Raw genomic sequence first — 19,692 nt, 5'->3', positions numbered from 1 at the left:
TCACAGGCTTAGTTGCTCCACGGCATGTGGGACCTTCCCGGACCAGGGCTCAAACCTGTGTCCCCTGCGTTGGCAGGCGGATTCTTAAACACTGCACCACCAGGGAAGTCCGTGTGCCATCTTTTTAATGGCTGCAGTGGCATTCCTTTGTATGAACATACCGTAGTTTTACCATTCAATTCCCTAGTGTTGGATATTAGATTTTTCTTGATTTTTGGTCTTATTAACAATGTTAACACGCACAATTTTGTAGCTAAATTTTTATATGTCCTAATTATTACCTTAAAATACATTCCTAGAAGTAGCATTTCCTCAGGACATATTAGAAGTGAATATGAATATTTATAATTCTTGATACATATAACCAAATTACCTTCTTATTAGCAAATTTGTATTTCATTAGGAGTGTTCGTCTATTTCTCTAACACTGTCCAATAAGGGTATTATAAATAACTGATGTAGGTTAAAAAAAAGTATACCTCATTTCAATGTACTTTTGATTTCAAACAAGGATCGAACATTTATTTTTCTATTTGTTTTTGTGGGAGACTAAGGATTAGAAGCTCATATGTCTTGCCCATTTTTATAGTAAGGATTTTTGTTTTCTGTTTATTGGTTTGCAAGAGCTCTTCAGATAGTAAAGATATCAACACATTATCTTACCTATATTATATTTTGTTTTTTGATTTTGTTGGATTTTTGTCCATACAGAAATCTAAAAAAATTTATATTGTAAAAATCTATCAGCCTCCATCTCTTTTTCATCTTTAATGATATACTAAAAATGGAGTCCCCTACCCTAACATTATATAGTCATTTAGTGGCTTTATTACTTTTCTGGATTTTATTAATAGTGAACCAGTTGTCTTGGCATGTTGTATTGAAAAATCCATACTTTGTTTTAAGATTTAAATGCTTCCCACATCATATATTTGTCACTTTGTGGGTTTTCTGTTGTGTGACCTATTTGTCTCTTTTTATACCTAAGTTGAACTCCTCTGTTCACTACAACTTTAGGGTCCCTTTCTGATAGAACATGTTCTTCCTATTCTTTTTTCAAATATTTATGGCTACTTTTGCTTATTCTTCCACAGGAATTTTAGCAAGCCCCCTTTTCTCCCCCTTTAAGGTATTAATTGATTTTTATTAAATTTATATACTTTATGTTTGTAGAAGAATGTATACTCTTATAGTAGCTCTCTTATCCAAGAATATTGTCTGTTTTTCTGGTTATTTTATGGCCCTTAATAATAGGTTATAGCTTTATTTGTAAAGATCATGCTCATTTTTGTTAAATTTATTAAGTATTTAATGTTGTTATTACCATTCTAAACAGGATTCCTTCATCCTCTTACCTTTGGAGTCAGCAGACTTTTCTGTGAATATCTTAGGTTTCATGGACCAGATGGCCTGTGTCATATGTTCTTCTTCCTTGGTGTTGTTTACAACCTTGTAAAAATCATTCATAGCTGGGGACCACACCAAACCAGGCCACGCAGTGGTTTGCTAGCTTCTGATCTAGATGCTTATTGCTGGCAACTGGGAAATGTTAGAATCAGTCAGCACTGAAAGAGCCTTGCTCATGTGTTTGTATCTAGCCATCTATGCAAAGATTCTCTACAATTTTCATATCTCTTAATATGGCTATAATTCACTCTTTTCCTTTCAAATATTTCCCCTCATCTTTCTCTGTCAGTTGAATGATAGCAGTGATGTCGACAACCTGGCTTGTCCTTGACATTAATGTATCTGTTGTATCACAGATAAGTTTGATATTGGCTGTTACTTTTCTTTTCCAAGATTAAGAAAGAGTATTAAGCAAGAATGACTGTTACATTATATGAAGTACCTTTATTATTATATTTTTAAGCATCATTTATTCGTTCTACATATTTTGGGGAGCCTTTAATACAGGTGCCAAGTTAGGCACTGGGGATAATGCCTCTTGTTCTGCACCTGTCTGGCTGAGCAGGTAGACATTATCTTGTTGTATCGTAACCATCTTTATGGTTCCCAGACGCCATGATGAGGTGTGGTGATCAGAGGCAGCACTGATGGGAGTTACCCCAAGGGAAAGGGGCGAGATGAAGGGTGCCTATTTTGGAGGGACAGCATGTGCAAGGGCCTGAGGGCTAGAGGAGAACCCAACACCTTCAAGGAACTGAAAGATGGAAACTATAGCATAGCGAGGGCAAATTTCACCATAGGCTTCACAGTGGACCTGCAGCCTTGTTAAGGAATTTGGGTGTCATTCTCTGGCTAATTAGGACGCCATCAAAGGGTATGGTAGTTTCTGTAGCATGGCTGTGCCCGCTGCAGTAGAGCTATCAAGATGGAACAAGAAAATGAGACGAGGCTGTTGTGCTGTTGAGATGATGGCTCGTGCCACACAGTGGCCAGAAGTGTGCAGATTTGGGGGTTCCTGGTCTAAGGGGAGCAGGCTTTAGCCCTGGAGAAGGAGCTTGGCCGTTTCTGCCCCTTGGACCTCCCTCAAAAATCACAAGGAGGACAGAAAGTACCCTGAAGACAATGTTTAAGGCCAGCTGGCCTGGACCTTATTCGCTCAGGGAGGTTGGCTGTAAACTGAGGATAGTTTTATGTCTTGTTTGTACAAACATTGTTAGGACAGGAATACTGATTTAAGTTTGAATCCTGCTGCTGCACTGCTTATAGCTGTGTGTCCTTTGGCAAGTTACTTAACTTCTGTGAAGCTCAGTTTCCACTTTTGTGGAGTTAGTGTGCCTATCAAGTAATACTATGCTTACTAGGGAGAAATAATTGCCATTTATATAATGAGATGTAAGACATGTGTCTGGCACACATCGGCGCTTAGCTGGAAAACTGCTGTCATTATTACTGTTTTCGTTATTTGTGAATCTGATCTTTTATCCCCCAGCATCTCCTTTCCCCTTGTCATGTGGTCAGGGGCAAGATAGCAGTGGCTTTGCTTATTCTCTTTCTTTTGCAAAGAGTAGGAAGTGGCGTCACTGGGCACTGTGGGAGGACAAACTTTCCCTGGTGTCAGGTTCCCTGGGAGATTTTGCCTTTTGTTTTACCACAAATTCTAACACAGGCCCTAAACTCCACATTTTTAAATCTTTTGCTGCGTTTGCCTTTGGGCCTTGGCATTTCCCCACACAAAAGTTCAGGTCTGTGCATAAAACACTCTGATCTCAGGTTGATGCGTGGTTTCTGGCCTTCAGGCTGTCTTCATCAGTCTTGAGTACTTGGCTGTTGAATACTCTGTCATTTTGGAACTTAAAAAGATGCGTTTTTGCTTTCAATGTTCATTATCTTCTCCCTTTCTTCCTCTTCTTCTTCCCTCCATTTGTCCACCCTTCCCAGGCTTTGCAGCCCTCTGCCCCAAAGCCTTTCTCGAAGCTTCCTGCCCTGTGCTTTCTTTGGCCCCAAAACCTTTCATGCTCATTTGGGTCTATATCTTCAGGACTCCCTGAAGGCTGCTGTTGGGTAAGAGACAGGCAAAGGGAGTGGATGGGCCCCCTCAGTATAGCTTGTGAGGGTCGGTTAAACATTTGGTAGGGAAATGGAGTACAGAGTACTTGACGAAAAGTGGTCTTGTCAGGATGGAATTGGTCCCCCTCTGTTCCTGGTGATGGGGAGCAGTGGGGAGGGTTGGCTACTGCAGTGGATGTGCACATCTGAAACAAACATGAAGATAAAATTAACTTAGTAGAATAAATGTATTCTACATTAAAGTCCTGTCATTTTTCCCTAAAGTTAACGTGGGTCTGCTGGCATCCTAATGGCAGTGGGGCTGGATGTAGAGCAAAGAACTTATTGGTCCCTCTGAATGTGACTGTAAGGCAGGTGGTCTTGTAAAAATCTAACAATTTCACCATCCTCTTTGCTTGTCCTGTCTTCTGGCAAACATAAGCTCTTGGTCAAGGTAAAAATGTCAGGGCTACTTCAGGCAGATTTTATATTTAGGTATGTTTGCTGTCACACTGTATCTTTTTTTTTTTTTCAGATCTTGGGAAGCTGATGGATGGCAGTGGCTAAATCACAATGTAGAAGATTGATGGATTTGATTACATAAAAATAAAAACAGTTCTAAAAGATCATTCACAAAATTCATGAGCAAACAAAAAGCTGGGATAAGATATTTGCATCAAATATAACAAAAAATTACTGTCTGTCCTGTGCATGTTTAGCAGCACTCCTGGCCTCCACTTATTAGATACTAGTAGCTCTCCCCTAGTTGTGACGACCAAAAATGCCTCCAGACATTGCCAAATGTCCCCTGGAGGAAAAAAATCACTCATCGTTGAGAGCTGCTGCTTTAAAGAGACATGTATATAATGTGAACAAGAATGCAAAATGTGCATGAACATTTAAACCAAAAGAGCCACCTCAAAAAATTTTGGTGTGTGCACCTAGCTCGATTCTATAGAGGCAACTTGATATTCTGGCAACTATTTCTTTTATTTTTTCCTTTTTGCCCTCTATTGAATTTTCAAATTTTGTTAATTCTTTCTCTTTTTTTATTTGTTTCTATTTCAGTTTTTCCCCTGGCTCATCTAAAGTATTTGTTGAATGAAGTGTGCGTAAGAGAATTCTTTGAACAGAAGTTTTCCTACTTGTCTTTCCAAACTTCTTGTAGGTTTGCCTTCACATTTGCAGGACAGCTTGTCTGGGTTATTCATTCCTTGTGGGAAATTAATTGGTGCTAAGGTCTATACGCATTGTTCTAATCTGAGTGCCAGTGAATGTTTTCTGTCCCTTCTCACCCCTACATGCTTGTGGTATTTTTTTCTTTATCTTAGGGAATTCCCTGGCAGTCCCATGGCTAAGACTCTGTGCTTTCACAGCCAAGGGTGCAGGTTAAATTCCTGCTCAGGGAACTAAGATCCCGCAAGCTGTGCTGTGTGCCCCCCACCAAAAAAAAGTAGAAACACCTAGGCATGTTTGATTGTACGTGTGCCAATCCTGGAAGGGATCCCTTGTGCCCTCTCTCTTTTTTTTAAATAAATAAATTTATTTATTTATTTTTGGCTGTGTTGGGTCTTTGTTGCTGCGTGCAGGCTCTCTCCAGCTACGGCTATCAGGGGCTACTCCTCGCTGCAGTGCACGGGCTTCTCATTGTGGTGGCTTCTCCCATTGGAAGCACGGGCTCTAGGTGCATGGGCCTCAGTAGCTGTGGCACGCAGGCTTCAGTAGTTGTGGCTTATGGGCTCCAGAGTGCAGGCTGGGTAGCTGTGGCTCATGGGTTTAGTTGCTCCGTGGCATGTGGGATCTTTCCGGACCAGGGCTTGAACCTGTGTCCCCGGCATTGGCAGGTGGACTCCCAACCACTGCATCACCAGGGAAGTCCCTGTGCCCTCTCATTTTTTAAGCCAAATTCTCCAAATGCTTTTTAATCTTTTGGTGGATCTCTTTTATTATTCAAGTAATACTTCTGTTGTTTGAAATTGAGTTTTTAATATTTTCTGCTGCATGGGATTGTTTTAGTAGCTTCCTGCCTTTGACTTTTACTTGGATTTTCTCTTAGTTTGGAGCGTTGTCCAGATTCTCTAAGATTCTCCGAGCATGTCAGATCCACCTTGGGTCTTGATTCTCCTCGGACCCTTTCTTATCTCTTGCCACTTTACTTCCCCAACCCCCTTTTTTGGGGTTGGATTACTTTTTTAGGTTTATGTTGTCATTTGATTTGATATTGAATGTTTCGGTTCTGTTTTTTGTATGGCATTCTAGCCCATTTAAGCTCACCTTGCCACCTTCTTGGAATTCTGTATGGCCATTTAATCCTAGGTTGGTTTTGTCTCCTCTTTTTTGTGCTTTTCAGTGTCTTCCCAGCCTTTAATTGGGCACCTGTAGGAAATTCAGAATTATTTTAATATCCATACAATTGTAGTAAATTGGCTATAACTGAACTGTCTAGTATGATTGCCACCAGCCACAAGTGGCTATTTAAACTTAAATTTGATACAGTTTAAAGGTTCAGTTTCTCTATTGCACTAGTCACATTTCAGGTGCTCAGTAGCCAGTGACTAGTGATGACTGTATTGGACAAGGCAGATGTAGAACATTTCCATCATTGCAGAAAGTTCTATTGGATAGTGCTGGGCTCTAAGATAGATACCATAATGCATGTCAAAAAAAATCCCTCTGCTATTTTTTCTCCCTAGTATTCTAATATTTTTGGTGGTTCACTTTGGTGGTTCCCCACCCACCGCCCGCTCCAAAAGGTGATTCAGAATCTGAGTGACTATAAATGAAGGTGGATGGGGACTTGAAAAGCGTAATAAGTTTTTTTGGTGTTTGGATATAATTTATACTTCGACTTTCCCATGCAGGAAACACAGTGTCTGTGTGTCCTGTACTGTTTGAGTGCTTGATGTAATTTGGCTGCTTTCTCTTTTTCTAGGTGTGCTGAGAGATGGCACTTGTGGGGCTCATCTCTGCCTGAGAATTGGCACTGGAAGAGCTGACTCTGATCCTGGGCTCCTTGTGTGAACAAGCCTTAACTTCCAGCCACTTCAGTCCAAAGGTCAAATTACTCGTTTTCTCTTAATGATGGGTATTGGTAAGAACACTACATCCAAATCCATGGAGGCTGGAAGTTCAACTGAAGGCAAATATGAAGATGAAGCGAAGCACCCGGCTTTCTTTACTCTTCCGGTAACAGCATTTCCTGTCTTTTTTCTTCTTAAGTCACTCTAAAGTAGTTTCTGCATTGACTAGGATTAGCTTTTTTTTTTTTTTTAACCCAAAGAAAGTTTAGTATTAGTTTTCTTTTTTATTTTGTTTTGTTTTGTTTTATATAGCAGGTTCTTATTAGTCATCAGTTTTATACACATCAGTGTATACATGTCAATCCCAATCGCCCAATTCAGCACACCACCATCCCCACCCCACCGCGGTTTTCCCCCCTTGGTGTACATACGTTTGTTCTCTACATCTGTGTCTCAACTTTGCCCTGCAAACTGGCTCATCTGTACCATTTTACTAGGTTCCACATACATGTGTTAATACACGATATTTGTTTTTCTCTTTCTGACTTACTTCACTCTGTATGACAGTCTCTAGATCCATCCACGTCTCAACAAATGACTCAATATCGTTCCTTTTTATGGCTGAGCAATATTCCATTGTATATATGTACCACAACTTCTTTATCCGTTCGATTGTTGATGGGCATTTAGTTGCTTCCATGACCTGGCTGTTGTAAATAGTGCTGCAATGAACATTGGGGTGCATGTGTCTTTTTGAATTATGGTTTTCTCTGGGTATATGCCCAGCAGTGGGATTGCTGGATCATATGCTAATTCTATTTTTAGTTTTTTAAGGACCCTCCATACTGTTCTCCATAGTGGCTGTATCAATTTACATTCCCACCAACAGTGCAAGAGGGTTCCCTTTGCTCCACACCCTCTCCAGCGTTTGTTGTTTGCAGATTTTCTGATGATGCCCATTCTAACTGGTGTGAGGTGATACCTCATTGTAGTTTTGATTTGCATTTCTCTAATAATTAGTGATGTTGAGCAGCTCTTCATGTGCTTCTTGGCCATCAGTGTGTCTTCTTGGGAGAAATGTCTATTTATGTCTTCTGCCCATTTTTGGATTAGGTTGTTTGTTTCTTTAATATTGAGCTGCATGAGCTATTTATATATTTTGGAGATTAATCCTTTGTCCATTGATTCGTTTGCAAATATTTTCTCCCATTCTGAGGGTTGTCTTTTCATCTTGTTTATGGTTTCCTTTGCTGTGCAAAAGCTTTGAAGTTTCATTAGGTGCCATTTGTTTATTTTTATTTCCATTTCTCTAGGAGGTGGATCAAAAAAGATCTTGCTGTGATTTATGTCAAAGAGTGTTCTTCCTATGTTTTCCTCTAAGAGTTTTATAGTGTCTGGTCTTACATTTAGGTCTTCAATCCATTTTGAGTTTATTTTTGTGTATGGTGTTAGGGAGTGTTCTAATTTCATTCTTTAACATGTAGCTGTCCAGTTTTCCCAGCACCAATTATTGAAGACACTGTCTTTTCTCCATTGTTTATCTTTGCCTCCTTTGACATAGATTAGTTGACCGTAGGTGTGTGGGTTTATCTCTGGGCTTTCTATCTTGTTCCATTGATCTCTATTTCTGTTTTTGTGCCAGTACCATATTGTCTTGATTACTGTAGCTTTGTAGTATAGTCTGAAGTCAGGGAGTCTGATTCCTCCAGCTCCGTTTTATTCCCTCAGGACTGCTTTGGCTCTTCAGGGTCTTTTTTGTCTCCAAATTTTAAGATTATTTGTTCTAGTTCCGTAAAAAATGCCATTGGTAATTTGATAGGGATTGCTTTGAATCTGTAGATTGCTTTGGGTAGTATAGTCATTTTCACAATATTGATACTTCCAATCCAAGAACATGGTATATCTCTCCATCTGTTGGTATCATCTTTAATTTCTTTCATCAGTGTCTTATAGTTTTCTGCATACAGGTCTTTTGTCTCCCTTGGTAGGTTTATTCCTAGGTATTTTATTTTGTTGCAATGGTAAATGGGAGTGTTTCCTTAATTTCTCTTTCAGATTTTTCATTATTAGTGTATAGGAATCCAAGGGATTTCTGTGCATTAATTTTGTATCCTGCAACTTTACCAAATTCATTGGTTAGCTCTAGTAGTTTTCTGGTGGCTTTTTTAGGATTCCCTATATATAGTATCATGTCATCTGCAAACAGTGACAGTTTTACTTCTTCTTTTCCGATTTGTATTCCTTTTATTTCTTTTACTTTTCTGATTGCCATGGCTGGGACTTCCAAAACTATGTTGAATAATAATGGTGAGAGTAGACATCCTTGTCTCGTTCCTGATCTTAGAGGAAATGCTTTCAGTTTTTCACCATTGAGAATGATGTTTGCTGTGGGTTTGTCATATATGGCCTTTATTATGTTGAGGTAGGTTCCCTCTATGCCCACTTTCTGGAGAGTTTTTATCATAAATGCAAGTTGAATTTTGTCAAAAGATTTTTCTGCCTCTATTGAGATGATCATATGGTTTTTGTTTTTTTTTTTTGCTGTATGTGGGCTTCTCACTGTTGTGGCTTCTCCCGTTGTGGAGCACAGGCTCCAGACGTGCAGGCTCAGCAGCCATGGCTCACGGGCCCAGCTGCTCCACGGCATGTGAGATCTTCCCGGACTGGAGCACGAACCCGTGTCCTCTGCATCGGCAGGCAGACTCTCAGCTACTGTGCCACCAGGGAAGCCCGATCATATGGTTTTTATTCTTCAGTTTGTTAATATGGTGTATCACATTGATAGATTTGCGTATACTGAAGAATCCTTGCATTCCTGGGATAAATCCCACTTGATCATGGTGTATGATCCTTTTAATGTGTTGTTGAATTCTGTTTGCTAGTATTTTGTTGAGGATTTTTGCTCTATATTCATCAGTGATATTGGTCTGTAATTTTTTTTTCTTGTAGTATCTTTGTCTGGTTTTGGTATCAGGGTGATGGTGGCCTCATAGAATGAGTCTGGGAGTGTTCCTTCCTCTGCAATTTTTTGGAAGAGTTTGAGAAGGATAGGTGTTAGCTCTTCTCTAAATGTTTGATATAATTCACCTGTGAAGCCATCTGGTCCTGGACTTTTGTTTTTTGGAAGATTTTTAATCACAGTTTCAATTTCATTACTTGTGATTGGTCTGTTCGTATTTTCTGTTTCTTCCTGGTTCAGTCTTGGAAGGTTATACCTTTCTAAGAATTTGTCCATTTTTCCAGGGTGTCCATTTTATTGTCATAGAGTTGCTTGTAGTCGTCTCTTAGGATGCTTTGTATTTCTGCGGTGTCTGTTGTAACTTCTCCTTTTTCATTTCTAATTTTATTGATTTGAGTCCTCTCCCTCTTTTTCTTGATGAGCCTGGCTAATGGTTTATCAATTTTGTTTATCTTCTCAAAGAACCAGCTTTTAGTTTTATTGATCTTTGCTGTTGTTTTCTTTGTTTCTATTTCATTATTTCTACTCTGGTCTTTATAATTTCTTTCCTTCTGCTAACTTTGGATTTTGTTTGTTCTTCTTTCTCTAGTTCATTTAGGTGTAAGGTAAGATTGTTTATTTGAGGTTTTTCTTGTTTCTTGAGGTAGGCTTGTATAGCTATAAACTTCCCTCTTAGAACTGCTTTTGGTGCATCCCATAGGTTTTGGATCGTCATGTTTTTATTGTCATTTGTTTCTAGGTATTTTTTGATTTCCTCTTTGATTTCTTCAGTGATCTGTTGGTTATTTAATAATGTATTGTTTAGCCTCCATGTGTTTGTGTTTTTTTACGTTTTTTTCCCTGTAATTGATTTCTAATCTCATAGTCTTGTGGTCAGAAAAGATACTTGATATTATTTCAATTTTCTTAAATTTACTGAGGCTTGATTTGCGACCCAAGGCGTGATGTAGGAGAATGTTCCATGCGCACTTGAGAAGAAAGTGTAATCTGCTGTTTTTGGATGGAGTGTCCTATAAATATTAATTAATCTATCTGGTCTATTGTGTCATTTAAAGCTTGTGTTTCCTTATTAATTTTCTGTGTGGATGATCTGTCCATTGGTGGAAGTGAGGTGTTAAAGTTCCCCACTATTACTGTGTTACTGTTGATTTCTTCTTTTATAGCTGTTAGCAGTTGCCTTATGTATTGAGGTGCTCCTATGTTGGGTGCATATAAATTTATAATTATTGTACCTTCTTCTTGGATTGATCCCTTGATCATTATATAGTGTCATTCCTTGTCTCTTGTAACATTCTTTATTTTAAAGTCTGCTTTATCTGATACAAGTATTGCTACTCCAGCTTTCCTTTGATTTCCATTTGCATGGAATATCTTTTTCCATCCCCTCACTTTCAGTCTCTATGTGTCCCTAGGTCTGAAGTGGGTCTCTTGTAGAGAGCATATAGATGGGTCTTGTTTTTGTATCCATTCAGCAAGCCTGTTTCTTTTGGTTGCAGCATTTAATCCATTCACGTTTAAGGTAATTATCAATATGTATGTTTCTATGACCATTTTCTTAATTGTTTTGGGTTTGGTTTTATAGGTCCTTTTCTCCTCTTGTGTTTCCCACTTAGAGAAGTTCCTTTAACATTTGTTGTAGAGCTGGTTTGGTGGTGCTGAGTTCTTTTAGCTTTTGCTTGTCTGTAAAGCTTTTGATTTCTCCATTGAATCTGAATGAGATCCTTGCAGGGTAGAGTAATCTTGGTTGTAGGTTCTTCCCTTTCATCACTTTAAGTATATCATGCCACTCCGTTCTGTCTTGCAGAGTTTCTGCTGAGAAATCAGCTGTTAACCTTATGGGAGTTCCCTTGTATGTTATTTGTCGTCTTCCCTTGCTGCTTTTAATAATTTTTCTTTGTCTTTAATTTTTGCCAATTTGATTACTATGTGTCTCGGTGTGCTTCTCCTTGGGTTTATCTTGTATGGGACTCGCTGCACTTCCTGGACTCTGGTGGCTATTTCCTTTCCCATGTTAGGGAAGTTTTCCTCTATAATCTCTTCACATATTTTCTCAGGTCCTTTCTCTCTCTCTTCTCCTTCTGGGACCCCTACAATGCAAATGTTGTTGCATTTAATGTTGTCCCAGAGGTCTCTTAGGCTGTCTTCATTTCTTTTCATTCTTTTTTCTTTATTCTGTTCTGCAGCAGTGAATTCCACCATTCTGTCTTCCAGGTCACTTATCCGTTCTTCTGCCTCAGTTATTCTGCTATTGATTCCTTCTAGTGTAGTTTTCATTTCAGTTATTGTATTGTTCATCTCTGTGTGTTTGTTCTTTAATTCTTCTAGATCTCTGTTAAACATTTCTTGCATCTTCTCGATCTTTGCCTCCATTCTTTCCAAGGTCCTGGATCATCTTCACTATCATTATTCTGAATTCTTTTTCTGGAAGGTTGCCTATCTCCACTTCATTTAGTTTTTTTTCTGGGGTTTTATCTTGTTCCTTCATCTGGTACATAGCCCTCTGCCTTTTCATCTTGTCTATCTTTCTGTGAATGTGGTTTTTGTTCCACAGGCTGCAGGATTGTAGTTCTTCTTGCTTCTGCTCTCTGCCCTCTGGTGGATGAGGCTATCTAAGAGGCTTGTGTAAGTTTCCTGATGGGAGGGACTTAGTGGTGGGTAGAGCTGACTGTTGCTCTGGCGGGCAGAGCTCAGTGTAGGATTAGCTTTAATACTCCTGTTTTCAGCGAAGGTTAAGGCATTTGAAAACCAAATGCTTTTCACGAGAGAGAGGCTTTGGGAACCCTGTTGGCTGACAGTGGTTTTGGCTCTGCCTAGAGTCACCTGATGGGATTAACTCCAAGAAGGAAGCATGCCTTGCTGTGAATATTGTGAAACTGGCCCAGTGCTTACTGTGTACTGGAGGATGTTGAAGGCTTAATTTTATCTCCAAAAATGTGTTTTTGTGAAATAACCTGTCACCCAACTTCATACTTGTATTTCAAGGTGGAAGAATGAATGAATGACATTCATTGTTTGGAACCCAAGTGTCCATGACTTGTATTATGGCAGTAGCATCAAAGATAGAGGTATTTTGCCTGGACAAGTTATATCAGTCAGAGAAGGTTGATTACACACCTTCATTATATTCAATGCTAATATTTTTTCAGATGTAGGATTATGACTTGATGTGTATAAAGTTACCTAAAGTGTTGGTTTAAGAAAGAAAAAAGCTCTTTAGTGGGAACTTGCTTCAGCTGTTTTTCCCTTAATATAGGAAATGAGGTTAATGTCAAGAATACCATTCTAGGATTCCTTAAAACATGGTCCTAGAATTTGCCTCACTGAAACATTACCCAGTAAGAAAGACGTGAACATGGCATCTTTAAGTATGTTGGTTGCCCTGATTTACTGTATTTTGAATTTTACTCTGTGAATTCAGAGAGATGTTCCACTGATTTTACAACTGGTGTTACTTGTTTTCCTTCTTTCTGTAAAGTGAAATTTTGAAACTAGATTTTCTGTTATACTGAAGACTTAAGGTCAACACAGATTATCTAGAGGAAGAGATGTCAGGTTTCCAAGTTTAAATTAGAGCATCTCTGAAAAGTGAAGAGGAAAGTTCATGCCTGAGTATTGACTTGTCTCTCCTGTGGCATTTGCCCAGCAGACCATTCACCCTCACCCTTCTCCACTTGAGAGACAAAAACTTGAGTACACCTTAGCCACCCACTTGCCTTGTCATTTTGGCTTAGAGTTTTAGGCTTATTTTAGCATTCAGATTGTGATATTGCACCGTTAGCAGTTAAATTCACCAGCATGTTATCAGTTTTCATGTTCACTGTTGTTTCTTGTAGCACTCTCCTTCCCTCTTTGTTCACTTTTCTTTTAAACTACACCAAGGGACTGTGAATGGTCGCTGACTTTGTCTTTGAACATCTGAAAATAACTGTATTTTGCTCTCAATTCTTGAATGAACTTCTATTAATTATACACTCCCGTTCTGTCTCCATTTCTCTTTAACTGCTTTCTCATGGTTTGTATATCTTTTTCTAGTGCTTCCTTTTGGCTGGATTCCCTAGTGTTATTTTACAATTTATTAATTCTTTGTGTACAGTCATGTGTTTATGTTGAAGTTTTATTGCAGTGATTCTTTTCTTATTTCTAAAATTACTATTTGGTTTATATCTGCCTTTTTTTTTTTTTCTTTTTTTTTTGTGGTACACGGGCCTCTCACTGCCGTGGCCTCTCCCGTCGCGGAGCACAGGCTCCGGACGCGCAGGCCCAGCGGCCACAGCTCACGGGCCCAGCCGCTCCGCGGCATGCGGGATCCTCCCGGACCGGGGCACGAACCTGTGTCCCCTGCATCGGCAGGCAGACTCTCAACCACTGCGCCACCAGGGAAGCCCTATATCTGCCTATTTTTGTTCTTAATTTCTTGTATGTATGTATTTGTTTTAAAATGTTTGTACTTTTAAATTATTGAGGACCCTAATGTACTAAAGTATTTTTCCAATTGTTCTACTTTCTTCTGGTGTGAAATCCTTGTTTCTTTTGATATTTTCTTCTCTCTCTCTGCCACTCCCCAATTTTTTCCTATAGTTTTGCCTTTTCCTTTCCTGGATCCAGTCCAGAACCTGTTCTTACAGTGGAGGTCTTCCTGTCTTCCCCCAGTGGGTACAGACCATAACATGAAGGAGTGAGGAGACCCGCTGGCCCCTGAGCACTGAACCTGGTTCTGGTCCTCCCCTTGTGTGGGGACCCTTAAGTCCCTGTTTTTCCATGGGAGCTGCCTGACTGAGGTCTTCCAGGCTCAGAGTCTCGTGGGTCCCAGTGTCCACCCATTCATTGCTTTATGTTTCTTGTATTCTAAAAGGCTTGTCTGTTTTTAGCCTTGCCTATTTTGGGGCTTTCCCAACTCCATTGTTATTTAGGGGTGGGGTTGGGACGGAGTATTCCTCAAAGCATTAATTTCCAGATCCATCTTCAGCAGGATTACAAGTACATGGGAGCTGGGAATGTGGATATAATATGTAGTTAGACATAAATATAATGTGAATATAAAGTAATTTAACACTAGAGCAGTTTCATATAGGGATGTTATGGAATTTTTACTCTAGTCTTGGGCTATAAAAGTAGGCATTATAAAGGGAGAAGAAAAAGAGGAGTAATAGAGTTGGAATCATGGGATTGAGCTAGTGGGAGGAGAGCGAAATATCAAGGGGATAAGCTGTTAAGGTCAGCACATGAATCATCAGGATGACTTAGAACAGGGATGCCAAGAAGTGTGTTAACATGTGCTACCTCGAGCTTATGAGAAAATGGAAGGTGAAATAATAGAAGGAAAACAGATGAAAACAAAAGCCTATCCAAAAATTTTTATAAAGAAATAGTTCATTTGTTGGAATTTGGGGTTGTAGAAAGTTTTGTTAGAAAATATTTTGTAATACAATGAAAAGAGGAACAGTAGTGCCTATATTTAATCACTAGTGAAATTGCTACCCTAAGAAAACTTAGACAGTAAGATAGAAGACCATTTTGAATGATTTGCTTGTTGATAGGACAGAGGTAGGAGGCTAGGTTAGAGCTGGTCCCTTTTCGCTGCCCAACTGGTAGGATTATTTTGGTCCCTGCCTCTCTGCTCTTAGGAAGTGTGTCTGTCTCTCCCTGTTCCTCATTCAGGGACCACAGGTCTACACACTAATTTCATAGACTCTGATAGCCTTAGAGGTGAAAGTGGCTTTAGAACTTTCCAAGTGGTTCTTTGGGAAGGTGAAATGTAGGGATTTGCCCAAAGCATCTAGCTCACATGGTGTGTTAATTAAGTAAAGTTTATATCAGTTGGATCACATAGGCTCTTGTCCCCAAGGAGTTCACAGCCAGTGAGCAAGGCAGGAGCTGCACATTAGCAACACTAACAACAGGTACAGGGCATTTATCTTCTGAGTTTCACAGATGTTCTTGGGAACAGTCTTCGAAATAAAGAGTTGGGAGTGGTGGTGATTAAACTGCTATAGCTGATGCTCCAGTGGGAGCAGTGGTGAAAAATGAGGCTCAGTTTTGTTTCCTCCAGCTACTTGTCTGTGTGAGCATCTGACTGACTTCATGGTTCTGGTTGTGTTTTTCTTTTCTTTTCCCTATAATGTGGCCACTCAGTGCATTTGAGAATTGGTATTTTGGATTATAGGGTTAGTCCTCTTAAGAGAATCTCTAGGGTAGTTTCAAATATAGGTGATATTTTGGCTGACTTTAAAACACATCTCCCATGGAAAATATGATTGCACTAGACAAAGAGAGGTGTGGGTAAGAGGCAGGAGGTGTTGAGGTGGGGAGAGGACCCTGGCTGTGTTGGGCCCTGGACGCAGGGGCAGCTGAAATGGACCTTGAAGTGAAAGGAGGCAATGTTGGAACATGTTGGGATAGTGCAGAGGAAGGGATCAGCCTGAGCCAAGTCAGGGGTAGAAGAGGAAAGGTGTGGAGGAATGGTGTTAGAACCATTAGGCTGGAAGCCTAGATTCTGGGTGGTTCCTGAATGATTTGCTAAGGGATTTGGAAGTTTCTACTCTATCAATAAAAAGCTCTGCAAGAGTGTTGACCAGGGGAATAACCCAAAAGGTTGTGCTTTAGAACAAACTGGAGTAGGGCACGATTAGACGAAGAAAGAAAAGTGTTGTTTTAGTCACCTCTGGCTGCTATAACAATTTACAATAGACAGGGTGACTTAAGCCACAAACATTTATTTCTCACAGTTTTGGAGTCGGGGAAGAACAAGATCAAGGTACTAGCAGATTTGATTCTTGGTGAGGGCTCTCTTCTTGGCTTTTGATAGCTGCCTTCTCACTGGATCCTGACAAGGCTGACAGAAGAAGCTCTGGTGTCCCTTTTCCCTCTTATAAGAATACTGAGTCTATTATGAGGGTTCTACCCTTATGATCTTATTACCTTCCAAAGCCCCTTCTTTTTTTTTACATCTTTATTGGAGTATAATTGCTTTACAATGGTATGTTAGTTTCTACTTTATAACAAAGTGAATCAGTTATACATATACATATGTTCCCAAATCTCGTCCGTCTTGCGTCTCCCTCCCTCCCACCCTCCCTATCCCACCGCTCCAGGTGGTCACAAAGCACGAAGCTGATCTCCCTGTGCTATGCAGCTGCTTCCCACTAGCTATCTACCCTGCGTTTGGTAGTGTATATATATCCATGCCTCTCTTTCGCTTTGTCACAGCTTACCCTTCCCCCTCCCCATATCCTCAAGTCCATTCTCTAGTAGGTCTGCGTCTTTATTCCTGTCTTACCCCTAGGTTCTTCATGACATTTTTTTCCTTAAATTCCATATATATGTGTTAGCATACGGTATTTGTCTTTGTCTTTCTGACTTACTTCACTCTGTATGACAGACACTAGGTCTATCCATCTCATTACAAATAGCTCAGTTTTGTTTCTTTTTATGGCTGAGTAGTATTCCATTGTATATATGTGCCACATCTTCTTTATCCATTCATCCGATGATTGACACATAGGTTGTTTCCATCTCCGGGCTATTGTAAATAGAGCTGCAATGAACATTTTGGTACATGACTCTTTTTGAATTATGGTTTTCTCACGGTATATGCCCAGTAGTAGGATTGCTGGGTCATATGGTAGTTCTATTTGTAGTTTTTTAAGGAACCTCCATACTGTTCTCCATAGTGGCTGTATCAATTTACATTCCCACCAAGAGTGCAAGAGGGTTCCCTTTTCTCCACACCCTCTCCAGCATTTACTGTTTCTAGATTTTTTGATGATGGCCATTCTGACTGGTGTGAGATAATATCTCATTGTAGTTTTAATTTGCATTTCTCTAATGATTAATGATGTTGAGCATTCTTTCATGTGTTTGTTGGCAGTCTGTATATCTTCTTTGGAGGAATGTCTATTTAGGTCTTCTGCCCATTTTTGGATTGGGTTGTTTGTTTTTTTGTTATTGAGTTGCATGAGCTGCTTATAAATTTTGGAGATTAATCCTTTGTCAGTTGCTTCATTTGCAAATATTTTCTCCCATTCTGAGGGTTGTCTTATCATCTTGTTTATGGTTTCCTTTGCTGTGCAAAAGCTTTGAAGTTTCATTAGGTCCCGTTTGTTTATTTTTGTTTTTATTTCCATTTCTCTAGGAGGTGGGTCAAAAACCTTTTTGCTGTGATTGCTGTGATTTATGTCATAGAGTGTTCTGCCTATGTTTTCCTCTAAGAGTTTGATAGTTTCTGGCCTTCATTTAGGTCTTTAATCCACTTTGAGCTTATTTTTGTGTATGGTGTTAGGGAGTGATCTAATCTCATACTTTTACATGTACCTGTCCAGTTTTCCCAGCACCACTTATTGAAGATACTGTCCTTTCTCCACTGTACATTCCTGCCACCTTTATCAAAGATAAGGTGACCATATGTGCGTGGGTTTATCTCTGGGCTTTCTATCCTGTTCCATTGATCTAGCTTTCTGTTTTTGTGCCAGTACCATACTGTCTTGATTACTGTAGCTTTGTAGTATAGTCTGAAGTCAGGGAGCCTGATTCCTCCAGCTCTACTTTTCGTTCTCAAGATTGCTTTGGCTATTCTGGGTTTTTTGTGTTTCCATACAAATTGTGAAATTTTTTGTTCTACTTCTGTGAAAAATTCCAGTGGTAGTTTGATAGGGATTGCATTGAATCTGTAGATTGCTTTGGGTAGTATAATCATCTTCACAATGTTGCTTCTTCCAATCCAAGAACATGGTATATCTCTCCATCTATTTGTATCATCTTTGATTTCTTTCATCAGTGTCTTATAATTTTCTTCATACAGGTCTTTTGTCTCCTTAGGTAGGTTTATTCCTAGATATTTTATTCTTTTTGTTGCAGTGGTAAATGGGAGTGTTTTCTTAATTTCACTTTCAGATTTTTCATCAATAGTGTATAGGAATGCCAGAGATTTCTGTGCATTAATTTTGTATCCTGCTACTTTACCAAATTCATTGATTAGCTCTAGTAGTTTTCTGGTAGCATCTTTAGGACTCTCTATGTATAGTATCATGTCATCTGCAAAGAGTGACAGCTTTACTTCCTCTTTTCCGATTTGGATTCCTTTTATTTCCTTTTCTTCTGTGATTGCTGTGGCTAAAACTTCCAAAACTACGTTGAAAAAGAGTGGTGAGAGTGGGCAACCTTGTCTTGTTCCTGATCTTAGTGGAAATGCTTTCAATTTTTCACCATTGAGGATGATGTTGGCTGTGGGTTTGTCATATATGGCCTTTACTATGCCTACTTTCTGCAGGGATTTTAGCATAAATGGATGTTGAATTTTGTCAAAAGCTTTCTCTGCATCTATTGAGATGATCATATGGTTTTTCTCCTTCAATTTGTTAATATGGTTTATCACATTGATTGATTTGCTTATATTAAAGAATCCTTGCATTCCTGGAATAAACCCCAGTTGATCATGGTGTATGATCCTTTTTTTTTTTTTTTTTTTTTTTGCGATACACGGGCCTCTCACTGTTGTGGCCTCTCCTGTTGCAGAGCACAGGCTCTGGACGCGCAGGCTCAGCAGCCATGGGTCACGGGCCCAGCCGTTCCGCGGCATGTGGGATTTTCCCAGACTGGGGCATGAACCCGTGTCCCCTGCATCAGCAGGCGGACTCTCAACCGCTGCGCCACCAGGGAAGCCCTGTATCATCCTTTTAATGTGCTGTTGGATTCTGTTTGCTAGTATTTTGTTGAGGATTTTTGCATCTATGTTCATCAGTAATATTGGCCTGTAGTTTTCTTTCTTTGTGACATCCTTGTCTGGTTTTGGTATCAAGGTGATGGTGGCCTCGTAGAAGGAGTTTGGGAGTGTTCCTCCCTCTGCTATATTTTGGAAGAGTGTGAGAAGGATAGGTGTTAGCTCTTCTCTAAATGTTTGATAGAATTCGCCTGTGAAGCCATCTGGTCTTGGGCTTTTGTTTGTTGGAAGATTTTTAATCACAGTTTCAATTTCAGTGCTTGTGATTGGTCTGTTCGTATTTTCTGTTTCTTCCTGATTCAGTCTTGGCAGGTTGTACATTTCTAAGAATTTGTCCATTTCTTCCAGTTTGTCCATTTTGTTGGCATAGAGTTGCTTGCTTGTAGTAATCTCTCATGATCTTTTGTATTTCTGCAGTGTCAGTTGTTACTTCTTTTTCATTTCTAATTCTATTGATTTGAGTCCTCTCCCTTTTTTTCTTGATGAGTGTGGCTAATGATTTATCAATTTTGTTTATCTTCTCAAAGAACCAGCTTTTAGTTTTA

At 39.6% G+C, this 19,692-nt stretch overlaps 1 protein-coding gene across 4 annotated transcripts in view; it reads left to right on the top strand.

Moving 5' to 3' along the window:
- Nucleotides 1–19,692, top strand: part of SLC23A2 (solute carrier family 23 member 2) — a 149,298-nt gene that overhangs the window by 43,246 nt on the left and 86,360 nt on the right. For 3 of the 4 annotated variants that reach the window (XM_060123219.1, XM_060123220.1, XM_060123221.1), the window contains exon 3: nucleotides 6,386–6,639. In XM_060123219.1, coding sequence (XP_059979202.1) covers nucleotides 6,532–6,639 — 108 coding nt within the window. In that variant the 5' untranslated portion in view covers nucleotides 6,386–6,531. Of the gene's footprint in view, nucleotides 1–4,287; nucleotides 4,618–6,385; nucleotides 6,640–19,692 lie in introns of those variants that run through there. The other variant, XM_060123222.1, reaches the window with a different exon arrangement.

The sequence above is a fragment of the Lagenorhynchus albirostris genome, chromosome 15 (genome assembly GCF_949774975.1).
Source record: "Lagenorhynchus albirostris chromosome 15, mLagAlb1.1, whole genome shotgun sequence".
NCBI classification, from domain to species: Eukaryota; Metazoa; Chordata; class Mammalia; order Artiodactyla; family Delphinidae; genus Lagenorhynchus; species Lagenorhynchus albirostris.
The sequence above is the reverse complement of the archived record's forward strand: the minus strand, read 5'-3'. Positions and strand labels throughout refer to the sequence as shown.